We start from the raw sequence: 25,288 nt of genomic DNA, 5'->3' as shown, positions 1-25,288 counted from the left end.
TTTTGCAAGCTCTTGCGGGCCACATCAAATGACGTCGCGGGCCGGATTTGGCTCCCGGGCCTTGAGTTTGACACCCCTGATTTATAGGCAAATATGGGCGTTACGTGAAGCCCGCAAAAGCTGCGCCGCATTTCGAGTTGATTGTGATTTATAAAAGGAAACAGGCGTAGGAATGTGCACTTCCCTCGCCGGTACGCAATGTTTTGTGAATCGGAAAATGTCGGAAAATGTCTGTACCTATTGTTTTTATTTCTACTACGTAAGCAACCTTCCCACGTGAACCCTACGCACGGCGTTATAAATGAGGCCCCAGATGTGTGGTGCATGTTCCTGACCTCTGAGAATATATACATCTCAAAAATCATAGCTTTATTAAACTGCAAAACTACACATGACAGTAGCGAGATGTTGTATATTGTTAAAACGTCCTTTTAAAAAACAGGTTTCACAGGAGGAGTTATGTGCTGCACTGTTTGCTGACTTTTATTTGTCCTTCCCATAGAAGCATGCTGCTTGGCCCACTAATTTCAGTCCTTACTATGTGACTGGCGGGTAATACAAAATATGATTGCATGTCAAGTCAAAAAAAGCCTTCAGCCACACAGTCTCACCACCTCTGCACCAAACACAAGCAATCATGACACCATGCCACTCATCACACTGAAAGGGTCTGAGATTACACCGTAAGTGTGACCATTACAGCCCTTTTAAGAATTCATATATTCAAATGAACAGAACACATTTACAGTGCAGTAGATGAAAGGGCCCATTGATTTGATTTATGATGGCTTTCCACAAGAGATGCAGATCAAATGTGTATTATTTGGAGTCCCCCTTTTAGAAAGTATATTTCGTTATCAGTTGATTAGGTCTCGAGGTTTAGTGCACAGTATTTTGAGTAGGTGAGTTACAGAATGTAATGGGGTATCCATTCTTCACAATACTGTTCAATTTGTCAAGTACAAATGCTCTTATCAGAGGACTTGGCAGCACGGGGATTCAGCCTGGGTGCGTTGTTGTTGTCCCTCCTTATATGTCTGAGGTGATTTGTATATGCATTTAGTCATTACAGAAGCTCAGTGTGTCGCTAATGAGAAGTTTTAATGAGACTCTCTCCATGGACCGGCAACCAGGACCAAGGCCTCAGACGGATTATGAAATCTTCTATTTCCTCTTGCAGCGTGGGGCGTTTTTCATTATTGCACAGTACGGACGCTCACGGAATCCTCTATTATACTGAAATGTATGTGTCTTTTGGCACATTTTAAATGATCTCTTGTATTATAATTGACCAGTCATACATTTACTGTAAGTAGATGATCAGGGGAAAATACATTCTACTGTATTTTCTGAGATTGTGTGTTTAAGTGAAGGATAAGTGAAAAAAGTAAAATAATACTGTTTTATCTGATCAAAACAATCACCAGCTCTCAAGACGTTAACTTGTTGGATGCAGACTTTGTTGAATTTTTTTTTTAATCAACAGCACAATTGACTTGGGTCCAGTTATCTTCTCGCATCATTACGTTTGGTCATGTCTTTTTGAGATCCTATCACTCATCAAACAACGACAGATGAAACAGGTCTTCACCTTGATGCCATTCAGAATTGGTCTTTCAACCCCCACATTAGATTAATTCCTTGGCCCACTAATTATCTTGTGGCCGGGCTTACTGTATAGGAGAACATGTCATTGATGTTTCATTTGAAACATCAATGAAATTCACTCACTTTTATCTTCAATGAAGGGGTTTTACTCATGATCACTTATTTAGAACAAATATTCCTAAGAGAGTTTTAGTATGACAATACTCATACATTACACCAGGGGTGGGGAACCTTTTTCCTCTCAAGGGCCATTTCAATTTTTTCAAAATCCTCAGAGGGCCGTACAAATTATTGACCTCTGCTTAAAAATCACAGCCCATTCATTTGGCCTTTCTTTCATGCTGTGCAAAGAGAAAACAACCTCTTAATCCAGATATCTCACCATGACTCACGCATGCATGCACGTGCACGGTGTGGCATGACCACCAAACAGCAAGATATGGACACAAGATGTGTGCAAAAAATGCATTTAGTTTCCTATCCATGTGAACATGATTTAAGTGGGGGGGACCAACCTCCTCTAGGGGGCCGGGGGGCATGCGGGAAGATTTGTTTTTAAATATTGAAGTTGAAAGCATCAATCTGGTGCACTTTGAGAGCAACATTAGGAGATCTATGGATACATCTCTCAACACCCATTTGAAACAGAACTGTGAACAGATTTACTTTTTCTTTATGGATATTTTACAAATCACTCCCCTTTCAAACTGTATTCTTGTTTCTTAATAACAACTTTTTTTTACTGTCATATAGTATTTTATACCCGTTTACTTTATTCTCTTGTTTTTTGATAACTATAATGATCATATAAAGATGTGCCTTTACCTCACTGGTTGTAGGAAAAGCTTCTTATATTCGTTAGCATAGCTAGCTAACCAGATGCTAATAACACAGTTATTGACTGTATGATCAGTATGACAGATGAACAGATCGCCACTGGGCTTTCAACTAAAGACACAGACAAGCAAAAACTGCAGCATGTGTACGGACTTATGGGTACTGCAATTTGTTGAAGTCCCGGAGCGGCGTTCTGGTGCTCTCCGTCAGAATTGCACCCCTGTCAGACGAGACATATACCACGTGAGGACACGTTAGACTCGTGTTGTGTTCAAGGACCATGACCGTTGCCAGGAAAAACAGGCACTCGCTTGTTTAATTATTTTGCGGTCTACATTTCTTTAATTTTTTTCTTTTTTGTGTGTGTTTATAAATTACCTCGAGGGCCAAACCAAATGGTCTCGCGGGCCGTATACGGCCCGGGGGCCGGAGGTTCCCCACCCCTGCATTACACCATTGTGCTGTATTTAAGTGGTTTTCCAGTATGACAAGTGGCGTGCTGAAAAGGGTCAAGCTGTGTGAGGGCAGGGGGTTAAATGCTCTTAGTATTCACAATGGGTCAGATTTTTCCTCTCGAGTGCTTTTTAGCTAATCCTTTCACAGCCATGTAGCATGGGAACCTGTTTACCTAATCTTTACCAGGGGTGTAATAGTCTTAAAATGTAATGTGGATTAAGAGATTTCTTGCCAATCTTGGATTAATCTTTAGGTAACGGTACAAATTGTTATTTTCATGCACAATACTCTGTCTCGATTTTAAGAGACCGGTATTTCGCATAGGTGTTGTCACAATCTTAAGGAGAACCCAAATGCAGCACTCGAGAAACCAAGGAGAATTGGTAATATACTTTATTGGAGATTCCACTGGATCGGAGGAATACCAACCGGGCAGTATAACGCACCGGAGGACAGCGGGCAGAAGGTGAGTCAGGGACAGGCAGAGGGTCAGGGAGTAAGCGAGGCGGTCAGCGTGGATACAGGCAGGGTCGGATAACAGGCCAGGCAGGATAGTCGAGGGACAGGCAGGATCAGGAAACAGGCAGAGCAGGCAGGTCGGGGACAGGCAGGGTCGGAACCGGGTAGGCAATCTAGTTTTGAACGCGGGAGAGACAAGCATGAGGCAAAGTACAATCTGGCAAAGAGTGTGTGTCAGGTGCGGGTTTAAATACTGGCAGAAGCTAATGGGTGCAGAAGAGAAAGAGAGTGAGTTAACGAGTGGGTGTGGAAAACAGGTGAGACAGGTGAATGGAAAACTACTGGTGAATGATGGAGCAGACTATGACAGAACCCCCCCCCCCCTTAATGGACGGCTCCTGACGTCCCTAAATGCTAATCTACAGATGAAGGTGGGATTAATACTCATCTGAAAAAGTTCTTTCCGCCTCCCTCTCCTGCCCCCTGTGGGAATCTGCATCCTCATCAGAAGCCTGCCCCTCACTGTCCTCCTCTGAAGAGCTGACGGTAAGAGGAGAGACTCTCCCTGTGTCTCTGCCCGTCGACGTGACGGTCTTAGACGGTTGCTCGGGATTACGCCGATGGAACTCCCTGATGAGCCGGGGGTCCAACACATGACGAGCTGGAACCCAAGACCTCTCCTCAGGGCCGTAACCCTTCCAGTCTACCAGGTATTGGACTCCTCTGCGACGGGAACGAAGAAGTCGTCGGAGAGTGTACGTAGGCCCGCTGTCAATCATCCGGGGGGGTGGTGGGGGAGGGATCGCAGGAACCAAGGCACTCTCTCGGACAGGTTTGATCCTGGAAACGTGGAAGGTGGGATGGATCCGCAGAGTCCGAGGCAGTCTTAGCCTTACTGCTGCGGGATTGATTATCCTGACAATCTCAAACGGTCCAATGAATTTAGGTGCAAGTTTCTTTGAATCCACCCGTAAAGGAATATCCCGGGAGGAAAGCCATACCTTTTGGCCCACCTGGTAGACAGGTGCTTCGGAACGTCGGCGGTTGGCAGAGGAGGCGTACCGGTTGGCCGAACAGACGAGAGTTATCCGGGCTTGATTCCAGGTCCGTCGACAACGACGGATGAAAGCCTGGACGGACGGACAGGTAACCTCCCTCTCCAGGGCCGGAAACAGAGGGGGTTGAAGCCCGTAAGCACACTGAAATGGGGACAGCTTGGTGGCCGAACTGACCAGAGTGTTGTGGGCGTACTCGACCCAGAGCAGCTGTTTAGCCCAGGCCGCTGGGTTCTTGGAGACTATACAGCGTAAGGTTGTCTCCATCTCCTGTTTTTTTCTTTCTGTCTGACCGTTGGATTGCGGATGGAAACCGGATGACAGACTGACCGTGGCCCCAAGGAGCGTGCAGAATTCCCTCCAGAACACCGAGGTAAATTGAGGACCACGATCGGAAACCACATCAGTAGGCAGCCCATGGAGCCGGAACACATGGAGCAGGACCAGCTCCGCCGTCTCTTTAGCTGAGGGGAGCTTGGGTATCGGCACAAAATGAGCCATCTTACTGAATCGGTCTACCACCGTCAAGATGGCAGTGTGTCCGTTGGACGGTGGCAGACCAGTAACAAAGTCCAAAGAAATGTGAGACCAGGGGCGATGAGGGATAGGCAGAGGTCGTAGGAGACCAGCAGGAGCTTGGTGTGAAGACTTGTTCTGATTGCAAACGGGGCAGGCATTAACAAATTCCCTGGTGTCCTCCTTAAGTGTTGCCCACCAGAACCTTTGCTGGACTACCTCCCATGTGCGTTGGATCCCAGGATGGCAGGTGAGTCTGGAGTTATGAGCCAACTGGAGAACATCAGACCTCAACGTCTGCGGAACGAACAGGCGGTTCGGAGGACAGGCACTGGGTCCCGGCTGGTCCTGCTGGGCGGCCTTGACCCTCTCCTCCACCTCCCAGATGAAGGCGGCGACGAGCTGAGAAGTCGGAAGGATGGTGTCCAAGCCCCTGGGAATGTTACCTCCCTCTCCAAACTGACGAGAAAGAGCGTCAGCCTTAATGTTCCGAGAACCAGGGCGGTAGGAGAGGGAGAAATTGAACCGAGTGAAGAAAAGGGCCCATCTAGCCTGTCGGGAATTCAGTCTGCGGGCCGACCGGATGTACTCCAAATTCTTGTGGTCGGTCTACACCAGGAAAGGTTGACTGGTCCCCTCGAGCCAGTGACGCCACTCCTCCAGAGCCAACTTCACTGCTAGCAGCTCCCGGTTTCCCACATCATAATTCCTTTCCGCTGGAGTCAAACGCTTTGAAAAGAAAGCACAGGGATGGAGTTCTTGGCTGTCCATTGCTCGCTGAGACAGGATGGCTCCCACCCCCATATCAGAAGCATCCACCTCCAAAACAAACTGTCTTACAGGATCGGGTACTCGGAGGATGGGGGCGGAGGTGAACCTCGCCTTAAGGTTCTGGAATGCCTCCTCAGCCGAGGAGGACCACTGGAACATGACCTTAGAGGAGGTCAGGGCTGTGAGAGGAGCGGCCAAGGTACTGTATCCACGAATGAACCTCCGGTAGAAGTTGGCGAACCCGAGGAACTGTTGTAGCCGCTTCCGGGAATCTGGAACCGGCCAGGAAGTGACTGCATCAACCTTGGAAGGATCCATCTCGATGCTCCCTTGTCCCACGATGTATCCCAGAAAAGAGACAGAGGATGTGTGAAACTCGCACTTCTCCGTTTTAACAAACAGCGAGTTCTCGAGTAATCTCCTGAGAACCGCCTGAACGTGGTGCACGTGTTCTTTCAGTGTCTTGGAAAAGATCAGGATGTCATCCAAGTAAACAAACACGTGTCGGTCCAACATGTCTCGGAGCACATCATTTACCAACGCCTGGAATACTGCAGGGGCGTTGGTAAGCCCAAAAGGCATGAATAGGTACTCGTAGTGCCCCGAGGTGGTGTTGAAGGCTGTCTTCCACTCATCCCCCTCGCGAATACGTACCAAGTGGTACGCGTTACGCAAGTCCAGCTTAGTGAATATGGTTGCTCCCTGCAACAACTCAAATGCAGAAGAGATAAGAGGCAGTGGGTATCGATTCTTGATTGTAATGTCATTAAGACCCCGAAAGTCGATACAGGGCCTTAGGGTCTTGTCTTTCTTCTCTACAAAGAAGAACCCTGCGCCAGCAGGTGATGAGGACGGGCGAATAATCCCAGCCGCCAGAGCGTCATTGATATAAGTCTCCATGGAAACTCTTTCCGGAGCAGACAGGGAGTACAATCGACCCCTGGGAGGGCTGGTGTCGGTATGCAGGTCGATGGCACAGTCGTAGGGCCGGTGTGGTGGTAGGGAAGTAGCCCTCGACTTGCTGAATACTTCCTTGAAGTCCAGATATTCCGGTGGAACTCCTGTAACATCCAGAACTTGGCTGGGGTTACCCGAGCGTTGAGGCGCGGCTGCCTGTTTCAGACAGATCTGATGACAAGAGGGGCTCCATCCCAAAATGGCTCCCGTCTCCCAGTCAATGTTAGGGTTCTGGCTGCGGAGCCATGGGTAATCCAGGATAAGCGGGATATGTGGAGACCGGAGAACATGAAACTGAATAGTCTCGTGATGGTTCCCAGACAGGAGCATGTGAACGGGTACAGTCTGATGAGTCACTGTCCCCAGCAGGTGACCGTCTAAGGCGTTGGCTGGAACTGGGCGAGATAAGGGAACCCGGTCTATTCCCAACTGCAGCATAAGCTCTTCATCCATAATACTCGCGTCCGAACCAGAGTCAATAAAAACTGCAAGAGCCTGAGAGCTATCCGGTAATAGCAACCTAGCGTGGCTCAATGGTCTCTGAGTGGGAACAAATCCAGGAGTTTGGCTCACCAGTATGTTCCCCATTACTGCTGAGCCTTGCCTTTTACCGGGCAGTGAGAAACAAAATGGCCGGCCCGGCCGCAGTAGAGACACAGGTTACGACGTCTGCGATGCTCACGTTCCTCCAAAGTGAGGTTGGTGCGACCCACTTGCATGGGCTCATCCCCCCCTGGTTGCGGCTCTGGAGTGAGGTGAGGAGTCGCAGCCAAACTCGGACGTCGGGGCGCCCAGGCATGTTGAACTTCCGCCGATCGTCGCTCCCGTCTCCGTGTCTGGATGCGCCGATCCATGCGGGAAGTCAGTTCAATCAACCCATCCAGTGAATTGGGCAGATCAAACGACACCAGCTCGTCTTTAATGTAATCCGCCAACCCACGCAGATAGGCGTCACACTGGGCTGCAGAATTCCAGTTGCTGAGGCGACTCCGGGTGCGAAACTCAATGGCATAATCCACTATAGATCCATTACCCTGGCTCAGGTTCAATAGTCCTCCTGCAGCGTCTGGACCCACAGACACGGGTCCAAACACCTTGCGCAACTCCGCAGAAAAAGCGGGGAACGAAGAGCAGGCGGGTGTTTGTTGCTCCCATTCCGCTGTGCCCCACAGTCGGGCTTTCCCAGTCACATGATTGACCGTGAACGCCACACGAGCAGCTTCAGAAGCGAAAGTGTGTGGCTGCAGTGCAAACAGGATAGAACAGTTCGTAAGAAACGGGCTGCAGCCCTCCGGTTCCCCGGCGTAGCGCTCCGGAGTTCCCACCCGAGGCTCCGGGGTAAATCCCATCAGAGGTGATGCAGAAGCGGGTGTCGACGGCATAGGAAGAGGCGCTGGAGTGGCCACTCCTGCCACTAGCTGCTGCACCGTAGCCGTTAGCTGCTGTAGCTGCGCAGCTAAATAGGTTAGCATCTGGTCCTGTGAAGATGTAGCATGATGAGCCAGGATGGCTATCGAGGCTTCCTGCCTCTGGAGAGCGTCCTCAACTCTCTCGAAACGGTTTCTTGGTGAAGAGGAGTGCGCTGGGTCCATGTTCTGGCCAGATTGTTCTGTCACAATCTTAAGGAGAACCCAAATGCAGCACTCGAGAAACCAAGGAGAATTGGTAATATACTTTATTGGAGATTCCACTGGATCGGAGGAATACCAACCGGGCAGTATAACGCACCGGAGGACAGCGGGCAGAAGGTGAGTCAGGGACAGGCAGAGGGTCAGGGAGTAAGCGAGGCGGTCAGCGTGGATACAGGCAGGGTCGGATAACAGGCCAGGCAGGATAGTCGAGGGACAGGCAGGATCAGGAAACAGGCAGAGCAGGCAGGTCGGGGACAGGCAGGGTCGGAACCGGGTAGGCAATCTAGTTTTGAACGCGGGAGAGACAAGCATGAGGCAAAGTACAATCTGGCAAAGAGTGTGTGTCAGGTGCGGGTTTAAATACTGGCAGAAGCTAATGGGTGCAGAAGAGAAAGAGAGTGAGTTAACGAGTGGGTGTGGAAAACAGGTGAGACAGGTGAATGGAAAACTACTGGTGAATGATGGAGCAGACTATGACAGGTGTATTTACTTTTTCAGAACAATCATCACAATATTTGTCTTTGTATGTGTCTTCAAATAAAATGATTGTTTAAAATTGAAGCAAAATGCTACTTCCACCCTCTGTACACAGTACAGAGGCAGAAAATTATCATTTAAATTATCCTACAGCCTCATTTTCTACCTTTCTCTGTTTCTTCACTTTCTTCTCTCTATACCATTTTGCATGTCTTAGTATCCCTCTGGATCTTACTACGCGTGTGCTGCTGCGTGAGGTCAGGTTTGCCGCATGGGGATAGCAATTAGCTCTACGCAGGCCTCCCAGTGGGTGAGGTCCTGATCCCACCTCTGTCTGTACCTAGCCTTGCCAAGCCATGGTGCGCCATGCCAAACCCCAGTGGGAATAAGAGCCCTGTGGCCGCTTCTGCCTTGCTACACCACTCATATGAACATTTTAATTCCTGTATATCTTGTTGGATGTCTGTTTAAAGAAGAAGAAGCAAGTACCCAAGTTTAAGACGGTGCAATTCTTACATTTAAGCTGGCAGTTTTCCCTTGGCCTGTCAAGTCAGCTTTATGAGCTCAGCAGAGCTGTTTTCCTGTTTGGAAAAACAAAGCTCTCAAAAACCCTTAATGCCTGCTTTGGTTCCCAGGACTGTTATTATGATTGCCGAAATCGAGCAATATTGCCCGCGGCAAGCTCATCATGAAATGAATTTGGGTAGAGCTATAGCCAATGTGTGCCTTGGTGAGAGCATATGTAACTATTAGTATGCACATGCACATAGTTTGTGTTTTTTATTTTGCTCATAATGGAGGAAATGTGGTAATTTAAAAAAGAGGCGTACAGGTACTAAAAGCTTCCTTGTTGGTTTTAGATAGTATGTTTTTTTAGAATAATTTGTTTATCTCAATTGTTGTGTTGTGTTGTGGGTGGCCCTTCATTTGGACTAAACCAGTCTTTAGTGCAGTTCTGACTCAGGACTCAGGGCTACATACACAGTTTAAAGGAAAAACTGGATTATTCTGAAACCTCAGACATCTTGGCTGGGCAGCTTTGATAGAGACCTCCCAGTGTCCAGACACAGTTAAAGAGTAGTAGCAGGTGGAGGAGAGCAGACTAGACACTGCTCCAGTCTTAGGTGTTTAGTGAATCATAGCATTGAAGGATTCGACACTGGTCTTGTTTTTTTTTATTTGGTTTTGCCAGAACTTTTCTCTGAATATTTGTCAGTTCCTGTAAGTGTTAGATGAGTCAGTTTAGTGAAATTCTATTTTATGCTAAATATTGGGCTGTTTTCAGTTTGTCTGAAGCTTCTGCCTCCAAGGGAAATATTTATCTTTTATAAGTTATTCATCAAGGATCATCATGCATCTCTTGTGGTGTTTCATGTGTTTATCTTTTCATATGTATAATTTATAATTGGAGTTACTTTATTCATTTATTTTTGAAATTCTCTATAGAAGTCATACTTGTTATGTCACTGTCTATTTGTGCTGTTGGTAGCTTGCAATCACAAAGAAGTTAGTGAGCAAAATGTGGAGAGGTATGGATTATAATTAAATTATATTAATTATGCAGAGTTATCACCTGCAGTGTTTATTGGAGCCGATATGAAGACACCTGAGTGGTACACACGGTGTGGACATGGACTATGTATGAACCCATCTGCCTCTCACATGCTTACTGTAAACAGGTTGTGTTAGATAAAGGACTCATTATATTCCTATTCCATCTGTTTAAATCTGTAGCCACAGTCATTAACATTTAGCAACACATTACCACACAAATAACCCTAAATGTACTGGCAACTCAATGTGACATATGTAGAGGTCACAGTGACAGCTGAAGTACCGATCTCCTGAATGAGGTTCTGGGATATGGACTAGAGACCTTCCTTATATTTTTTAGGGCTTTCATAAGATCAAGGCCAGCTCAATACAATATACCCTCATTATAAACCGTTGAGATCTTTTATTCATGATGTGCATGGCCTCGACAAATCTGCTTCCGATAATGGCTCCACCTTATATGTTGTCCCTTTGTATACGAGACCATGGCTCTGAGGCCCCCTATTCAGTCCAATCTCCATATCATTTGGTAGGTTGGGGACCTGGAGTCTGTCTTCCTCATGGGTCAAACATAAGGAGACATAATGTGATTGGAAGTAAAGGACATAGCAGAGCATCCAAAAACGACCATACACAGCAAATTCTGTGGTGTGAAATAGTGTAGATTTTTCAGTGTCAATTATTTCGAGTTGATAAGTGTTGATTTGGGTGTTCTTTTAACACTTGCAGTGCTGAAAAAGCTCTAAGGCCGGTGTTCTTTAAGGGAGTTGATTGCATGCACTCCAGCGCCGATGCACTCTAGTTGGAGTTAATTACACTTCCGGTTTTAGTGTGCCTGTGCCTTTTTTCTTCATCTCATGGCGGAGAACAACCTGTGTCTGGAAGGGGAGCCTACATTATTTCAAAAAGGTATGGACCAGGTATATTCAATCATTTATGCTGATCATTTTTGTATTACAAGTATGTATAAGTATGTAGGGTGTGACTCGAAGTGTGTCAAGGCTGGTGTGGAGGCTTTTGCTCGTATGACTCTCACTAGTGTTACATTGCGCAGTCATGTGTAATTTGCATGCAGCCATGACCATAAGCGGGAAATCAGATGGAGATGAGTTGCAGCTGTGTTAGCCAAAACGTTCCAAAAACGCCATTGAGTTCAGTCAGCGCGAGTGACTAAGGTAAAGATAGATAGCTACTGATGTTGGAACGGTTATTACAATTTTCAATAATATTAGTTTTATGTTGTCTTCTCTTGTTCTTACCACTCATGGTCTAGCTGCTAGCTAGCTCTATGCTAACGCTAGCTCGATGCTATCGCTAGCTCTATGCTAACGCCCCGTTGTTTAACTAGCTTGTTAACTTACTCACTGGCTGTGGCAATTAGCTAACCAACATGTCCCATTTTATTAAGTGCCAAAACTGCTTCTGAATGAGAAGAAGACTGATTTGAGAAGCTAATCAGGCCATAGCTGTTTAGCTAACGTACGTTAGGGGGCTTAGCTAGCTGTAGTTAGACACGTGGTGAGGACAGGAGGTGGCTTAACACGTTTATATCAGTAAATTAATGTACAGTTGGATCACAAAAATCTGCATGAAGAGGCTAAGCCTACTTAAATGAGTGGTTGCGTATTCAAAAAAAGAAAATAAGCTATATTGTTCCAGACAGAATCTTTTAGATGTGGCAGCTAAAAAAAGTTAACTTCTAACATTATCTCCATTGTGGTTTCTTGAAGAAGACTCATCATGTTGCTGAAGGTAACATACCAGAGTACCAAAAAGTACATCAGGTTATATCTGGGGTTCACCTATTTGGAATTCATCATTGAAGGTGAGTAGCCATCTTGTGTAACAACAAAAGGATTTATGTGGTATTATTTAGATAACTTTATTAGCTTTGGCCAGCGGGGACAATATGATTTTTTCTGCAGGCCTTTCTTACCCCCTAAACGCACCAGGAGCGTCTGCGCCACGCTGCGACCTCCTCCTGCGACCTAACGGCCCCCGTCTACACTACAGCGTCGAAAGCTCGAAGCTGCTCCGAGCTGCCCATTCACTTTCAATGGGGTGACGTCACGTAGCCGCGCTTTTTCGCCGAACTGAATTGTGGGTAGCAGAGCGAGGCGTCTCAGGCGTCCCAGGCGACCAGAAGTTGAACATTGTTCAACTTCTGGTCGCCTGGACGCCGGAGTAGCCAGCGCCAGCCAATCAAATCCCGTTTCCCAAAATCTGACAGCTGAAGCGCTAGCCAATCAAACCGCGTCTAAGCTGGGAGAGATATCCCGCCGTTCATTTCTATATTTCAAAAAAAGTCGGAGGAGAAACTAACTATCGCCGTAGCGAATCACCCGGTTTTGTATGACCAGACCCTCTTCACCTACCGGGATACAAACCAGAGGAACCAGGCATGGAGGGAGGTGGCAGAGACAGTGGGGGAAACTGGTAGGTTTTCGCCTGTTTGGGGAGTTTATATATATATTGCTCGCATAAAATCCCCGGGGGTTTTTGCTTTGTATGTCGGGGGCGGGAGATTCATGTGATTGGTTGTTGGCCGTGTTGCTTGAATAAAATCCCCAAGCTCCAGACACGCCCAGCTCCAAGCTATTTTTGGAGCTGTAGTGTGGACGCTCCGTAACACACCAGGCGCGTTTCAAAACGTTGCGGAAGTGGAGCGTCGTGTGTGCAGCCTCGCAGTTGTTGTTGATTTTGGAATATTTCCTGGACATTTTGTACTTCTACAAGTAAGTAGGCTACGTAGTTAAATGGTTTATGTTTGTGTCTGTTTAAATCGGGTTTATTGTTGTTATTTCCTATGTTGTTGTGTTGTAGACTACAGACACAGTTAATAATAATTGTAATATTCCAGTTATAAACGACATGAATCAAAGATGTGTTGCTGTATTTTAGTGGTAAAAAAAATATGCATTCATCATCATAATTATTGTATATATATATATATAATTGACAGTGCCTTTAAACCGGCGGAGAACGCTGCAGTATTCTCCTACGTGAAAGACGGTGGTGGTGGGGAGGAGAAGGAGCCGGTTTTGGGTGCACCCGGTGCACCCCCTCAACCAGCAAAGCAGACAACAAGGTGATTTTCATCACTTCCTGCCTGCGCCGCATCAAAAATAGGATTCATCCTATATTTTAGAAATTCCTTGCGGCGAGGAGCTTCTGGGACGCGCCGAGCCGTGGCGCGTCTGGTGGAATAGCACCCATTGAAACGCCGCGGCGCAGCCGTAACGCAGCGCAGATGCTCCTGGTGCGTTTAGGGGGTAGTTTATTTTGACTTCCAAAATAAGCTTCCTAACTCAGAAACCGTTTCCAAATTCCCTCATCCGAGTTAACTTGGTTAGTAGTTTGGTTTAAAGATGCAGTATTTAGAATGCTGTGTAGATTTGACATACATTGATTATAATAATAATCATGACTTTAGATTAATTAAATTGTCATTCATAATATGTGCAGTTAAAAACCTGCCTCTTGTATTTTTCTCTGGTGTCAAGCTAATCTTCCTATAGTCAAAAGCAAGTTTGGGCTTTCTGATGCGGCTGAACTTCAAATCTTTGATGAAACTGACACAGCAGTGGAAGAAGACATCCTTCTTGAACTGGTCAAGGCCAATCCGGATTTATGCCCGACAGCTTTTTAGGTGAAGGTAAGCTTATCTGCATAATCTGCTGCACAAACGTGTAAAGATGAGACTCCTTTATGTCCTATACTGTCTGATCATTACTAGGTAGATTAACTCAGAAACAATGCTTGCAACCAATAGGTCAGCATCCACTTGCTAAAATAATTAATAGGTTGGGTTTTGATTGTTCCATGTTTGTGTTAAACAGGGTCAGTTTGTTGTTTCAACAAACATATTGCCATCAATGGACGAACAGATGCTTCATGAATTGATGGAGGCCAATCCTGACTTTGACAGCATGTAGCAGCATTTCAGGTGAAGGTAGGTCTCAGGTTTTTATGCTGCACACATTGTATTTGTGGAACTAGAACCCTTTTATGTCCCTGACTGACTACTGTGACAAAATAGATGACCAAAGAAACAATATTTCAGCATAAGGAGCAGCATCCACTTGCAAATGTGGTTTTGCAAAACCATTTTCTTTTTAACGCTCACTCTTTTTTATTTGAAATCATCACTATATCACATGTGATAACAAGTCCTCTACTGACTGTACCGCCACCAATAGCAGATTTCCTTGTTTTCAAAGTTTTTTCTCCTTCAGATCATTCAACACCATCTTCCCTCACAGATACCATGTCACCTTCAAGTGATAATGACCTCTCCAGTTAAAGAGAATGGGGGGGCTCCCACAGGCCGAAATGTGCTTTGAAGTCATGAACACGTCTACCACAGAGGTTTCTGAGTCGGAGGCTGCAAAAGAGGTACTGTCATTTCCAAGACTCAAGAAGTAAAAGTGTCTTACTATACTGAGATTCTTACAAATCTGACTTTTTTTAAATGTATAAATGGTGAATGAGTTAGTCGGTAGTTGAAACCAGACTGGCTTAGTTTGGCTTTTGGTACAACCTACTGTATTATCAAATAGGTTCTACCTTTTATTTACATTTCACCAAAAACCTTTTTTTATTACCCTTGGTCTGAACAGAAACATTGTTGTTCTAATGATTTTATCCTGGAAGACTGAAATATACACTTAACCTGTTAAACCCGAGCCTGTTTTTCAGGTTTCAGGCTCGAAAATGACATTCCCAGAACAAATGACCATATCTTCCCTTCTAAAAGGGTTAAATTAATAATCTTTTTTCTCAAAGTAATGATAAACCTGTGAGTTGGATGTAGAAAAGTCAGAATAAATATAGATGTTTTTTTATTTTAAAGAAAATTCAGATTGAACATGGTAAAAAACTGTAAATTATAGTGTCCGTCCAAAAAATATTTTGTACTTATAGTGAAAACTAACCTTGGATGATGGGTTAGTAGACTAGAAGCTTTAGGAATCCAAAGTACAACATATAATAAGTACCCTGTATCAAGATTGATGCAAAACAAGTGATTTTTGACCTTTTTAGACAGATTTAGCAAAAAGAAACCTCTTCTGGGGCCATTTGGGTGGATTTTTCATATCTCTGGCCCCCCTTGCTGGATTTTGACATGACATATCTTTCTAACCGTCAGAGCCAATGGAAACGAGGGGAACTCCCACCTAGTCCTTATTTGGTAATGTCTGTGACTGCCGCATAGCCAAGATCAGAAGCAGCAGCCACTCTGGTGTAGTGTTGTCACGATACCAACATTTTGGTTTCGATACCGATACCAAGTCAAGAATTGCGATTCCGATTCTTTTTCGATACTTTTCTTAAAAAAAGGGAAACACGGAATATCGGCTTTAAAATGAGGAATAACAGATGATTTTAGCAGTCAGAACAACTAAAGCAGCAGTGTTACTAAGAACAGAAACACCAAAGAGTCACATCTAATATAAATATATATAAAAGCATTTATTTTAATTGTGTAGCAGTGAGTTTAACATTTTGGCAGCACTGTTGAGCATTTTGAAAATGTATTTTCATGCCTCTGTGCAAGGCTTAGTCTTTCTATCTTTATAGCCACTGGTGTAAAGTAACTAAGTTCATAAACTCAAGTACTACTTGGGTACAATTTTGAGATACTTGTACTTTATTTAAGTATTTCAATGTTTCTTTTGCTACTTTGTTCTTCTAATCCACTACAGTTCAGAGGTACATGGTGTACTTTTACTCCACTACATGTATTAATCCCTTTAGTTACTTCACAGATGTGGATGAATGATGTGAAATATAATCAAGTGTTAAATCAGACTTTAGTTCCACCTGGAGTAAATCCACAAGATTCAAACTAGCTGCACCTTCACCAGCTTTGAGAACACTTTCATGATCAATCATTATAAAACACATCATATATATTATTCTGAAATGGACCAATCTGCACAATGACTACTTTTACTGTCGCTACTTTAATACTTTTACTTGAGGAACATTTTGAATGCAGTACTTTTACTGTAACAGAGTATTCTACACACTCTGGTGCTTCTAGTACAAGACCTGAGTACTTCTACTTTTACTGTCGCTACTTTAACTATATTTTGATGATAATACTTGTACTTTTATTTGAGGAACATTTTGATTGCAGGATTGTTCCTACATTCTGGTACCTCTACTTTAACTCAAGTACAAGACCCGGGTACTTCTACTTTTACTCAAGTACAAGATATATACTTATACCACCTCCGTTTATAGCCTATGAAAAAAACGAATAGAAAACGAAGGCTAAAGCTAACGTTAGCAGATAGTGATGCTAGTTTGCTAGTTAAGTTTGCTCAACGATAATATTGCGACAGAAACACTTTTCAGTGCAGATCACGCTCTGCCGCTCCGACAGGGAGCTCTGCTCTGAACGGCCCGTTCACAGACTTCTGTCGTCTTTTTTGTCAACAAGCCGAGGCGCAGCGGCAGTTGCACTCCCACTTGCAGCCATGCTTCTCGTTTTCTCACATGCTCTGGCAGCTAGCGCGTGGCCGCGTGCACGAGAGAGGGGAGGGACTTAGAACGTGCTTGAGAGGAGCGGGACTGCAGGCACGGCTGCAGTGCAGGGAGTGGAAACAGAGTGCTGAACACACACGGCTCTTATTAAAACGGCGCTTTTTCACGGGAGTACTTTTCCCCGTCATTCTTAAAGTACCGATACTAATGAAACGGAGGAATCGTACCGTTTTTAACGGCAGGGTATCGCGGTACCTTTCAAGTATCGGTACACCGTGCAACACTACTCTGGTGGCTACCATTAGCAGCTAACTTTTGCTCTGCGATTTTTACATAAAAATGGAATTATGGATTATAAATGAAATAATTTTTTTATAGAGAGACGTTAAAAACCTATGGATTAACCGATTCAGCCGCGTTTTTTCTCGTTTTAATGCCATTGAACACGTCTTTTGATCAGATTGACAGCTACGGTGAGACGATCTCCCTAGAAGCTCCGTAAAGGTACGTGTTGTGATGTCTGTGTTTGCTTCCCCTGTCGGGAGTTCGGATCACTCAGTGATGATACTATATACCTAAATAATCTGTGGAACCTCAGCTTTAATCGGATATCTTGTATGTGTAGCTACGATAAGTAATAAGGGTACTTTTATCTTGAGTTCTGTGCCAATGTCCGTTAGCATTTTTCGCTAAGGGGTAATTTAGATGCTTCTTATGAGACTTGTGTTTTTGTTTTGGTAAAAACGGTTTGTATCGTCAGTTAGCTGAGATTATTTCCGTTAATCTGGTATAACACATTAATAGGTTCTTAAATATTAAGATCCCCTGAGACAGTGTCGTGAAAAAAGAACCCAGGGGTTTAACAGGTTAACTATACCTCTTGTGTGAGCAGATGGTAGAAAGTGCTCTGCTTAAGAAACCTGGAGGTGATGATGTCCTGGAAGAGTACAAGTCAGAAAATTCACTGAAGCACAGCACTGGGAGACAGCTTGTCAACATATTGGCTAGCCATATGACTGAAATGCATGGGTAAGTATTTCTGAAACGCATTGTTCTTAAAAAAAAAATCGAACTAAAATGGTTTATTAAGAAGTATGGTAATGGGTGTTCTAAACGTGTGGCATTGAATGAACTTATGTGTGGAGCTAGCAACATTACTGGGGCATTTTGATTTAGTTTTTGTTTTCTCTTTGCTCCAAAGGAGGTTTCCTTCCCGTAAACAGAAGAAGTATGCCCTGGGAATCATTAGTCTCTTTCCGTCCCTGAAAGATCCCTTTTCTCAAAAAGGCTATGTAAGTTTAAACCTTTTTTTTTTTTACACGCAGCTTTGGACTTAAATTTATATGATTGAGTTACTTATTAAACGTTACTTCTTAAAATCTGGTGTCATATTTGGTTTCTTTAATACTGATATAAAAAATGCACGCCATACTATGCTACAACATTTGAATTGATCATGAAGTAGTAATGATGTTGCAGAAAAACTTAAAGATAAATGAGTGATGGACCTTTCTAATATTTTTGAAAATCTCTTAACAGGAGCACTTCTACGATGGGGAAAAAAACACAGGATATTTATCATGGCGCCTCAGGACCATGTCCAGAAAGAATCGGGAAACAGGCTGTGCCAGTCACAGTGCCTCAAGCACAAGGACCGAACCGCCCAAGATTAGCACCCACAGTGCCTCATCAGCTTGATGGAGATGCTTGCAGGGAGGCGTTATCCTTTCTTGTTCACTCTCCCGATGAAGCAAGGGTGTTCGAGAAGATGAAGATAACCTTACAACATCGCCAGGACTTAGTGCGTGACCCACAGCAAACTGCAGATGTCTTTAAAACCTTTCCACGTTTTTTAGATGTCAAAGGACTGGTGAGTTTTACATTTTACTAATTTAAAGTCCAGTCTTTAAACTCTAATCTTTAATTTGGTTGGGTATAAGCAATGAAATGCTTAATATATTTGCATATTTGTATAATCAACAGCTAACTCAAGACTTCCTGCTGCTGTTTGGTACTGAAACAGCCTGCAAGATGTTTGAGAAGTGGGACACTGCTTTCAAGATCAAGATTATCAAAGAAGCCAAACCCCTGACTCAGTCAACAGAGCTGTGTCGACTTCTGAACGCTGCTGAGACACTTGCAGAGAACGATGACACCAGTAAGCTACATGCAGTCTTGGTTATATTCCAAATAGCTAGTGCTCTTTACTTTATGAATTTTGAGGTAGACACTGACATTTTGTTGTCTGATTTCTCCTCCTGATAGGCTGGGACAGTTACATGGCTTTTCTGCTGCTGCTCCTCTATCTCTTGCCACCCACTGCTGGACGGAAGAGGACCAAGATCAGTCCCAGTAATGCAGTGGACAAAATGGTGCACTTCCACAAGGTATGCATGTCTCATATTTTCTTCCCCCAGCAAAAAAAGGGATGCGAAATCTAAACTGAACATTTTAACATTGCTGGATAACTATCCAAACTTTTACTTTACGGTGTTCATGTTGTTTTTCTGTTTTTCAGTCGTGCTGCAGCATCGATGAGCACCTGCGGGGAAGAAAGGGTCAACAACCATACATCCTTGCTGCTGGCCGAACCCGGAACCGGATTGACACCTTCTACATTGTAATCGACAAACGGCTCATCCCATGCCAAGCGACCAGCTCATTGGGTGCTTTTGACGAACTGTTCAAATCTCACTATGTGTTCAACCTGTCCTACGAGGAGTCGTTGGTCCAGCTGTACACATTTGTCCAGACAACAGTATTCGACATCAACACAACAGAGGAGTCTCCCAGAATCCGTGAGTTGCGAGCAAAACTCTTGAACTAGGATCAAAACATGTACAAGTGTTTCATATGTCAAGCTGTACACAAGACTTGCCAGTCCTTGGTAAGCCATTTAAGAATGGATCACAGTTTCTATCCTAGCAGCAGGTTTGAGCACAAGATCGTTGTAGGCGTCAGTTTTTTATCATATTCAGGTTTCAAAAAACATTTTTAAATAGTGTTCATGAGAGGGATTTATGTCAAAGTGGTGATTCAGCAAACTCTGTAATTTCTACCTATTTGTCACAGTCTCCAAGGTACTTCACATGTTGCTCAAACAAATGTCACACATGGCCTAAATGCTGGGTGTTTTGAGGACAATGGATCAAATCTCTACAAAGAACATACCAAACATATTTGTGCTTCAATTGTTGCTAAACTCCAAGGAAGTACTATGGCAAGTAGTTTTTGTTTCAACAATTGTTAGTGATTTGGAAGAACTTGCCACTGGACTGCACTCCCAAGTTAAGCAAGAAATACTGTCTGCGGTGCCTACAGATGATCCTGTAAGATTAGAAGAAGGTCTTGAGAATTTTGAAAACCCATTTGAAAGCTTCAATACTGAAACTAAAAGAACAAAATATTTCAACCAGAAATGGTGGGTTGTTGAGCCAGTAGAAATAATGTTAGGACATCGATTTGATTCAAGGCGAAATAAACAAACTGGTACATATGATCAAGTTCCAGTGAAATCCTTTCGTTTACATTCCAATTTTGGAGACAATCCAATTTATGTGCCGGAATTCGGACATTTGCAAATTGCTTGGGGAAACTTCTCTATCAAAAACCGACCGATATGAAGACTTTTGTGATGGAAGTTATTTTAAGACACATCCATTGTTCTCTAAACAACAGCTTGCTTTACAAATTCAGATTTACTATGATGACTTTGAAACTGCTATCCCACTGGGTTCAAAACGGGGGTGTTCACAAAATGGGAGCTCTCTATTTTGTCCTCAGAAATCTGCCACCAATGTTTAACTGGCCTTGACTTGCCATTCTCTACTGATAAAGTCCATGGCACTATATGTCAGATAACTAGGGACAACTTGGGTATGCATGGAATTCTTGGGTTTACAGAATCGTTTAATGCACGTCATTACCGTCGCCTGTGTTTGGTCGAAAAAGTTGATGCCCAGACTGTACAATGACAGGGTGTCCGCGGGGTCTTAAAAAGTATTAAAAGTTGATAAATCAATTTAGCGAAAATTAAGACTATTAAAAGTATTAAACGGCATTTTCCAAGGTATTAAGAAGGTCCACAGCAACGACAACATGAAACACCCTTTAATTTACTGAAACAACATGTCGGGAAACCCCCTCAAGTTGGCCCCATGCATAGCGTGCCATAAAATGCTGCTTCATATTTTAAGTTTCGTTGCCTTGCTCCGCTCTGTGGGGGTTTATCTGCTGGTGGACTACCTGAGAGATATACAGCAGGAGAACACGCCGTCCACCGCAGAGAATAAACAGAAGGGCAACCATGCTCCAGGGTCTTCGCTGCTTTTGGTGTATTTTGTGGCGGCAGCAGCGCCACTTACAGGCCTGGCATATGTATTCAACTCTCAACAACCTACATTTCTTTCATGTTAGTCACAATTATTCTTTGGACATAATTCATGACATTCTCGAAGGGGTTACTGAGTTCAAGATTAAGTTACTTTTCGAGTATCTGTCAGAAAATCTTTTGTCAATCTGATCTGCTCTCTAGAATCTATGCTTTTGACTATGGGTTCGGGCTGGGCGATTTTTTCGGTTTTCACGATTAATTTGCATTTTTACTTTCCTACGGTTTGTGAAATGGCTGAACCGAAAAATCGCCATTTTAAAACATTTCTAGAATCCGCAGATTTGTTTTGCTTTAAGGGACTCCGTAGTAGCTTACTCTCTCACTTTCCAGAATGCGCACAAAACTCAGCCACATTGCCTGTGACTACCCGATCTGCAGCTCTGCCCGATCTGCTGTTGTTATGCTGTGTTCGTTGTTGAGCATAACAGAGGACTCAGACATTGTTCATTACATATATAACTAAACACGCCTTTTCTCCTCCTTATCTCTTTCATGACTTTTCATTTAATATGGTTTTGAACGCTGTAATCAATACTCAAGACAGGAAAAACTTCACGGCTGGTTTCATTTCTGGTAGTTCCGGTTGTTGTCTCATGCTACCCACGTCTGTAAACAAACGTATTCAAATAAACTGTACCTTCATTTAATATTCAGCAATAATAATATCTCGACGTCTATACAGTAGTTGTAGTGTTGAAATCAGTAGGTTTCGGTGTGCAACACTCCGTGTCATATCGCTACTAAATTCACCTCTATAGTAAATGGTATATTAGCCACATGCTAAATGCTAACCGGAGATGAAGGATTTTCAGAATAAAAGCTTAACAACTGCTCACGAGAACTTCTGGTTTTTCAGTATAAAACAGCATTTAAACTGACGGTATGTTTAAGGTACTTTATGCCATCAAACAGTGTTGGGAAAGTTCACTTTCTACATGAACTAGTTCAGTTCACAGTTCACATATTTTAAAATGAACTAGTTCAGTTCATAGTTCATAATTCAAAATATTGAACTAAAGTTCATGGTTTCAAAAATGAACTAATTTATAGTTCATAGTTCTTTTTTCAATACGTTGCTGCGAGCTATTATTTGTCTCCTGTATGATGTTAATGGGCCATTTCAATGTTTACAATATCCTCAGAGGGCCGTACAAGTTATTGACCTCTGCTTAAAAAAACTAAAATCACAGCCCATTCATTTCATTCTGTGCAAAGAAAAAGCAACCTCTGAATCCAGATATCTCACCATGACTCGCGTATGCATGCACGTGCACGGTGTGGCGTGACCACCAACACAGAAAGATATGGACACAAGATGTGTGCAAATGTATTTAGTTTCCTATCCATGTGAACATGGTTTAAGTGGGGGGGGGACCTAACCTCCTCTAGAGGGGTCCGGGGGGCATGCTCCCCTGGGAAGATTTGTTGTACTTTGAGAGCAACATTAGGAGATCTATGGACACATCTCTCAACACCCAAACACAACTGTAAACAGATTTTCTTTTAATTTATGGATATTTGACAAATCACTCCCCTTTCAAACTGTATTCTTCTTTATTAATAACTGTCATATAGTATTTTATACCTGTTTACTTTATTCTCTTATTTTTTTTATAACTATAATGATCATATAAAGATGTGCCTTTACCTCACTGGTTGTAGACAAAGCTTCTTATATTCGTTAGCATAGCTAGCTAACCAGATGCTAATGATAACAACACAGTTATTGACTGTCTGATCAGTATGACCGATGAGCAGATCGCCACTGGGCTTTCAACTAAAGACACAGACACGCAGAAACTGCGGCATGTGTATGGACTTATCGGTACTGCAATTTCTGAAGTGCTGGAGTGGCGTTCTGGTGCTCTCCGTCAGAACTGCACCCCTGTCAGTCGAGACATATACCACGTGATGACACGTTAGGCTCGTGTTGTGTTCAAGGACCCTGACCTTGGCCAGGAAAAACAGGCACTCGCTTGTTTAATTTTTTTGCGGTCTAGATTTCTTTCATTTTTTACGTTTGTTTATAAATTACCTCGAGGGCCGTACCAAATTGTCTTGCGGGCCGTATACGGCCGGAGGCCGGAGGTTCCCCACCCCTGCCGTAGAGTCTCACTCTGAGTGCTGCTGCAGCTGCTCTCGGCTTCGTCCCTACTAATTCATTCATTCATTCAATGCTCGCCGGTTCCACATTGTTTCTTGTGAGGAGTCTGATATATTTAGTATATTTATATTTTAGTGCGACAGCCAGGGGTGACAGGCGCGTACGCGTCACAGGCAGCTTGCTGTTGCCAGATTGGGTGGTTTTCCGCATTATTTTGAAGCCTGTTTACGGTGTGTTTTAACTGGGTTTTCGGCTGAAAGGCATATGAAATCTGGCACACTTTTGAACGCCGTTATAATACAGTGCTGAGAATGAACGCACTTTTGAACGCCGTTATACAGCGCTGAGAATGAACGCGTTCTCAATTACGTTCATCTAGCGGAAATACAGTACGTTCAGTTCACGTTCGCCCAAATATGAACGCGTTCATGAACGATCGTTCATTGAACGCGTTCAGGTACATCACTGCCATCAAAAACATTGATTTTAATTTAGAACACTGTGCACATGTGCAGAGCTGCAGATCGGGTAGTCACATAACCTACTACAATCACATTCACCGCTTCACCGACAGATGTACCATAAAAATGTCCACGAACACAGATGAAGAACTCATTCCTAAAAAAGGTGCTACTTCAGTTGTATGGAAGTGGTTCGGGTACAAGCGGTCATACATAGAACAAACAACTGTTCTGTGTAAGGTCTGTGGAAAGACAACTTCCTAGAAAGTTAAAGGGATGTTATTTTGTTTGAGGGTATTTTTTTATTATTCATTTCATTATCGTTATTTATTATTTGTTGTATTTCATTTTACAAGTTTTTTCAGGGATGGCCTACAAGAGATTTTTTTTCCAGTTTGATTTAAAAAAGATCTTAGCACATTAATGACAATCAAGTGCCGTGGTGCTGTTTTTATTTTATTTTTTTTATTCTTGAACAACTGATTTGTTCACATAGGCCTAGACTACTTGGTAATCTCATTTATTTGTATTGTCTTAATAAAGAAAATATGTATTTACATTTTGCCTTGGTCTGGTTTGTTTAGAAAAAAACAGAAAAAAATCGAGGTTTAAATCGAAAATTGTCCATTAGTTAGAAAAAAATCAAGATTTTATTTTTAGGCCAAATCGCCCAGCCCTACTATGGGTACTTGGAGCGCAAACACCGTCCTACAAGGATTAACTTGGACAGCATTGGCAATAATATAGGCCTCAATTCCATTCAGACTCTTTGTCTTGTGAGAAACATTCCTTTGCTTTTTGGTGACATTGTGCCAGAAGGAAACCAAAACTGGCCTTTGCTGCTGCTTTTACTGCAGATAATCAACATATGTTCTCCTTCTGTTACATTAGGCATGACTGTGCTTTTGAAACATCTGATAATGGAACATCATGACTTGTTCAAACAGCTGTATCCACATAGAAACCTAATTCCAAAACATCACTTTATGATACACTATCCAGCTTGTATTAGAAAAATAGGACCCCTGATACATATGTGGAGCATGAGATTTGAAGCAAAACACAAAGTCTTCAAAAACACAATATAAATATTTTGAAATCAAATGCAAATGTAATAGAGTTTTATAAGTGTCGTCTCAAATATAGTTTGATAAATATATGTAAGCAGCGTCCAGCAACACTGTTTTTGTCCCGCTACAGCTTTTGCTAATTCCACGTTATTGATTATTCCATTACTTTGAGTGCAGCATCTGTCATTTCTAATGTTGCATTATTTTGTCTCAAATGCATTAAAAAGCTCATTATTCTCCCCCTCTCTCTGTATGAGCACCCAAACACTAATAATAGTTACTCTATTACTCTGTGGGTATGATTCTTCCCTGCTTGTAGAAATAACTCAACATTTATTTTATCGTCTTACACTGGCTTCATATTGGATGAAGGAGCACTGAAGCCGGCCGGTGGTTATTGTAGTGTACAGAAAGTTTGACTTGTCCATTATAAAAACAGCTTTGTTG

The 25,288-nt window shown here is 43.4% G+C and overlaps 2 protein-coding genes across 3 annotated transcripts in view; both read left to right on the top strand.

Annotated features, from left to right (window-relative positions):
- Nucleotides 1-25,288, top strand: part of spon1a (spondin 1a) — a 115,490-nt gene that overhangs the window by 30,934 nt on the left and 59,268 nt on the right. The gene's annotated exons all lie outside the window — the stretch shown is intronic.
- On the top strand, nucleotides 14,654-19,640 carry LOC139432931 (uncharacterized). The gene is made up of 6 exons (XM_071201741.1): nucleotides 14,654-14,716; nucleotides 17,706-17,842; nucleotides 18,015-18,105; nucleotides 18,797-18,962; nucleotides 19,130-19,200; nucleotides 19,332-19,640. Exons 1-6 carry the CDS (start codon nucleotides 14,654-14,656, stop codon nucleotides 19,638-19,640), a joined length of 837 nt encoding a protein of 278 aa, XP_071057842.1.

The sequence above is a fragment of the Pseudochaenichthys georgianus genome, chromosome 3 (assembly GCF_902827115.2).
Source record: "Pseudochaenichthys georgianus chromosome 3, fPseGeo1.2, whole genome shotgun sequence".
Classification (NCBI taxonomy): Eukaryota; Metazoa; Chordata; class Actinopteri; order Perciformes; family Channichthyidae; genus Pseudochaenichthys; species Pseudochaenichthys georgianus.
Note: the sequence above shows the minus strand (reverse complement) of the source record. Positions and strands in the feature narration are given on the sequence as shown.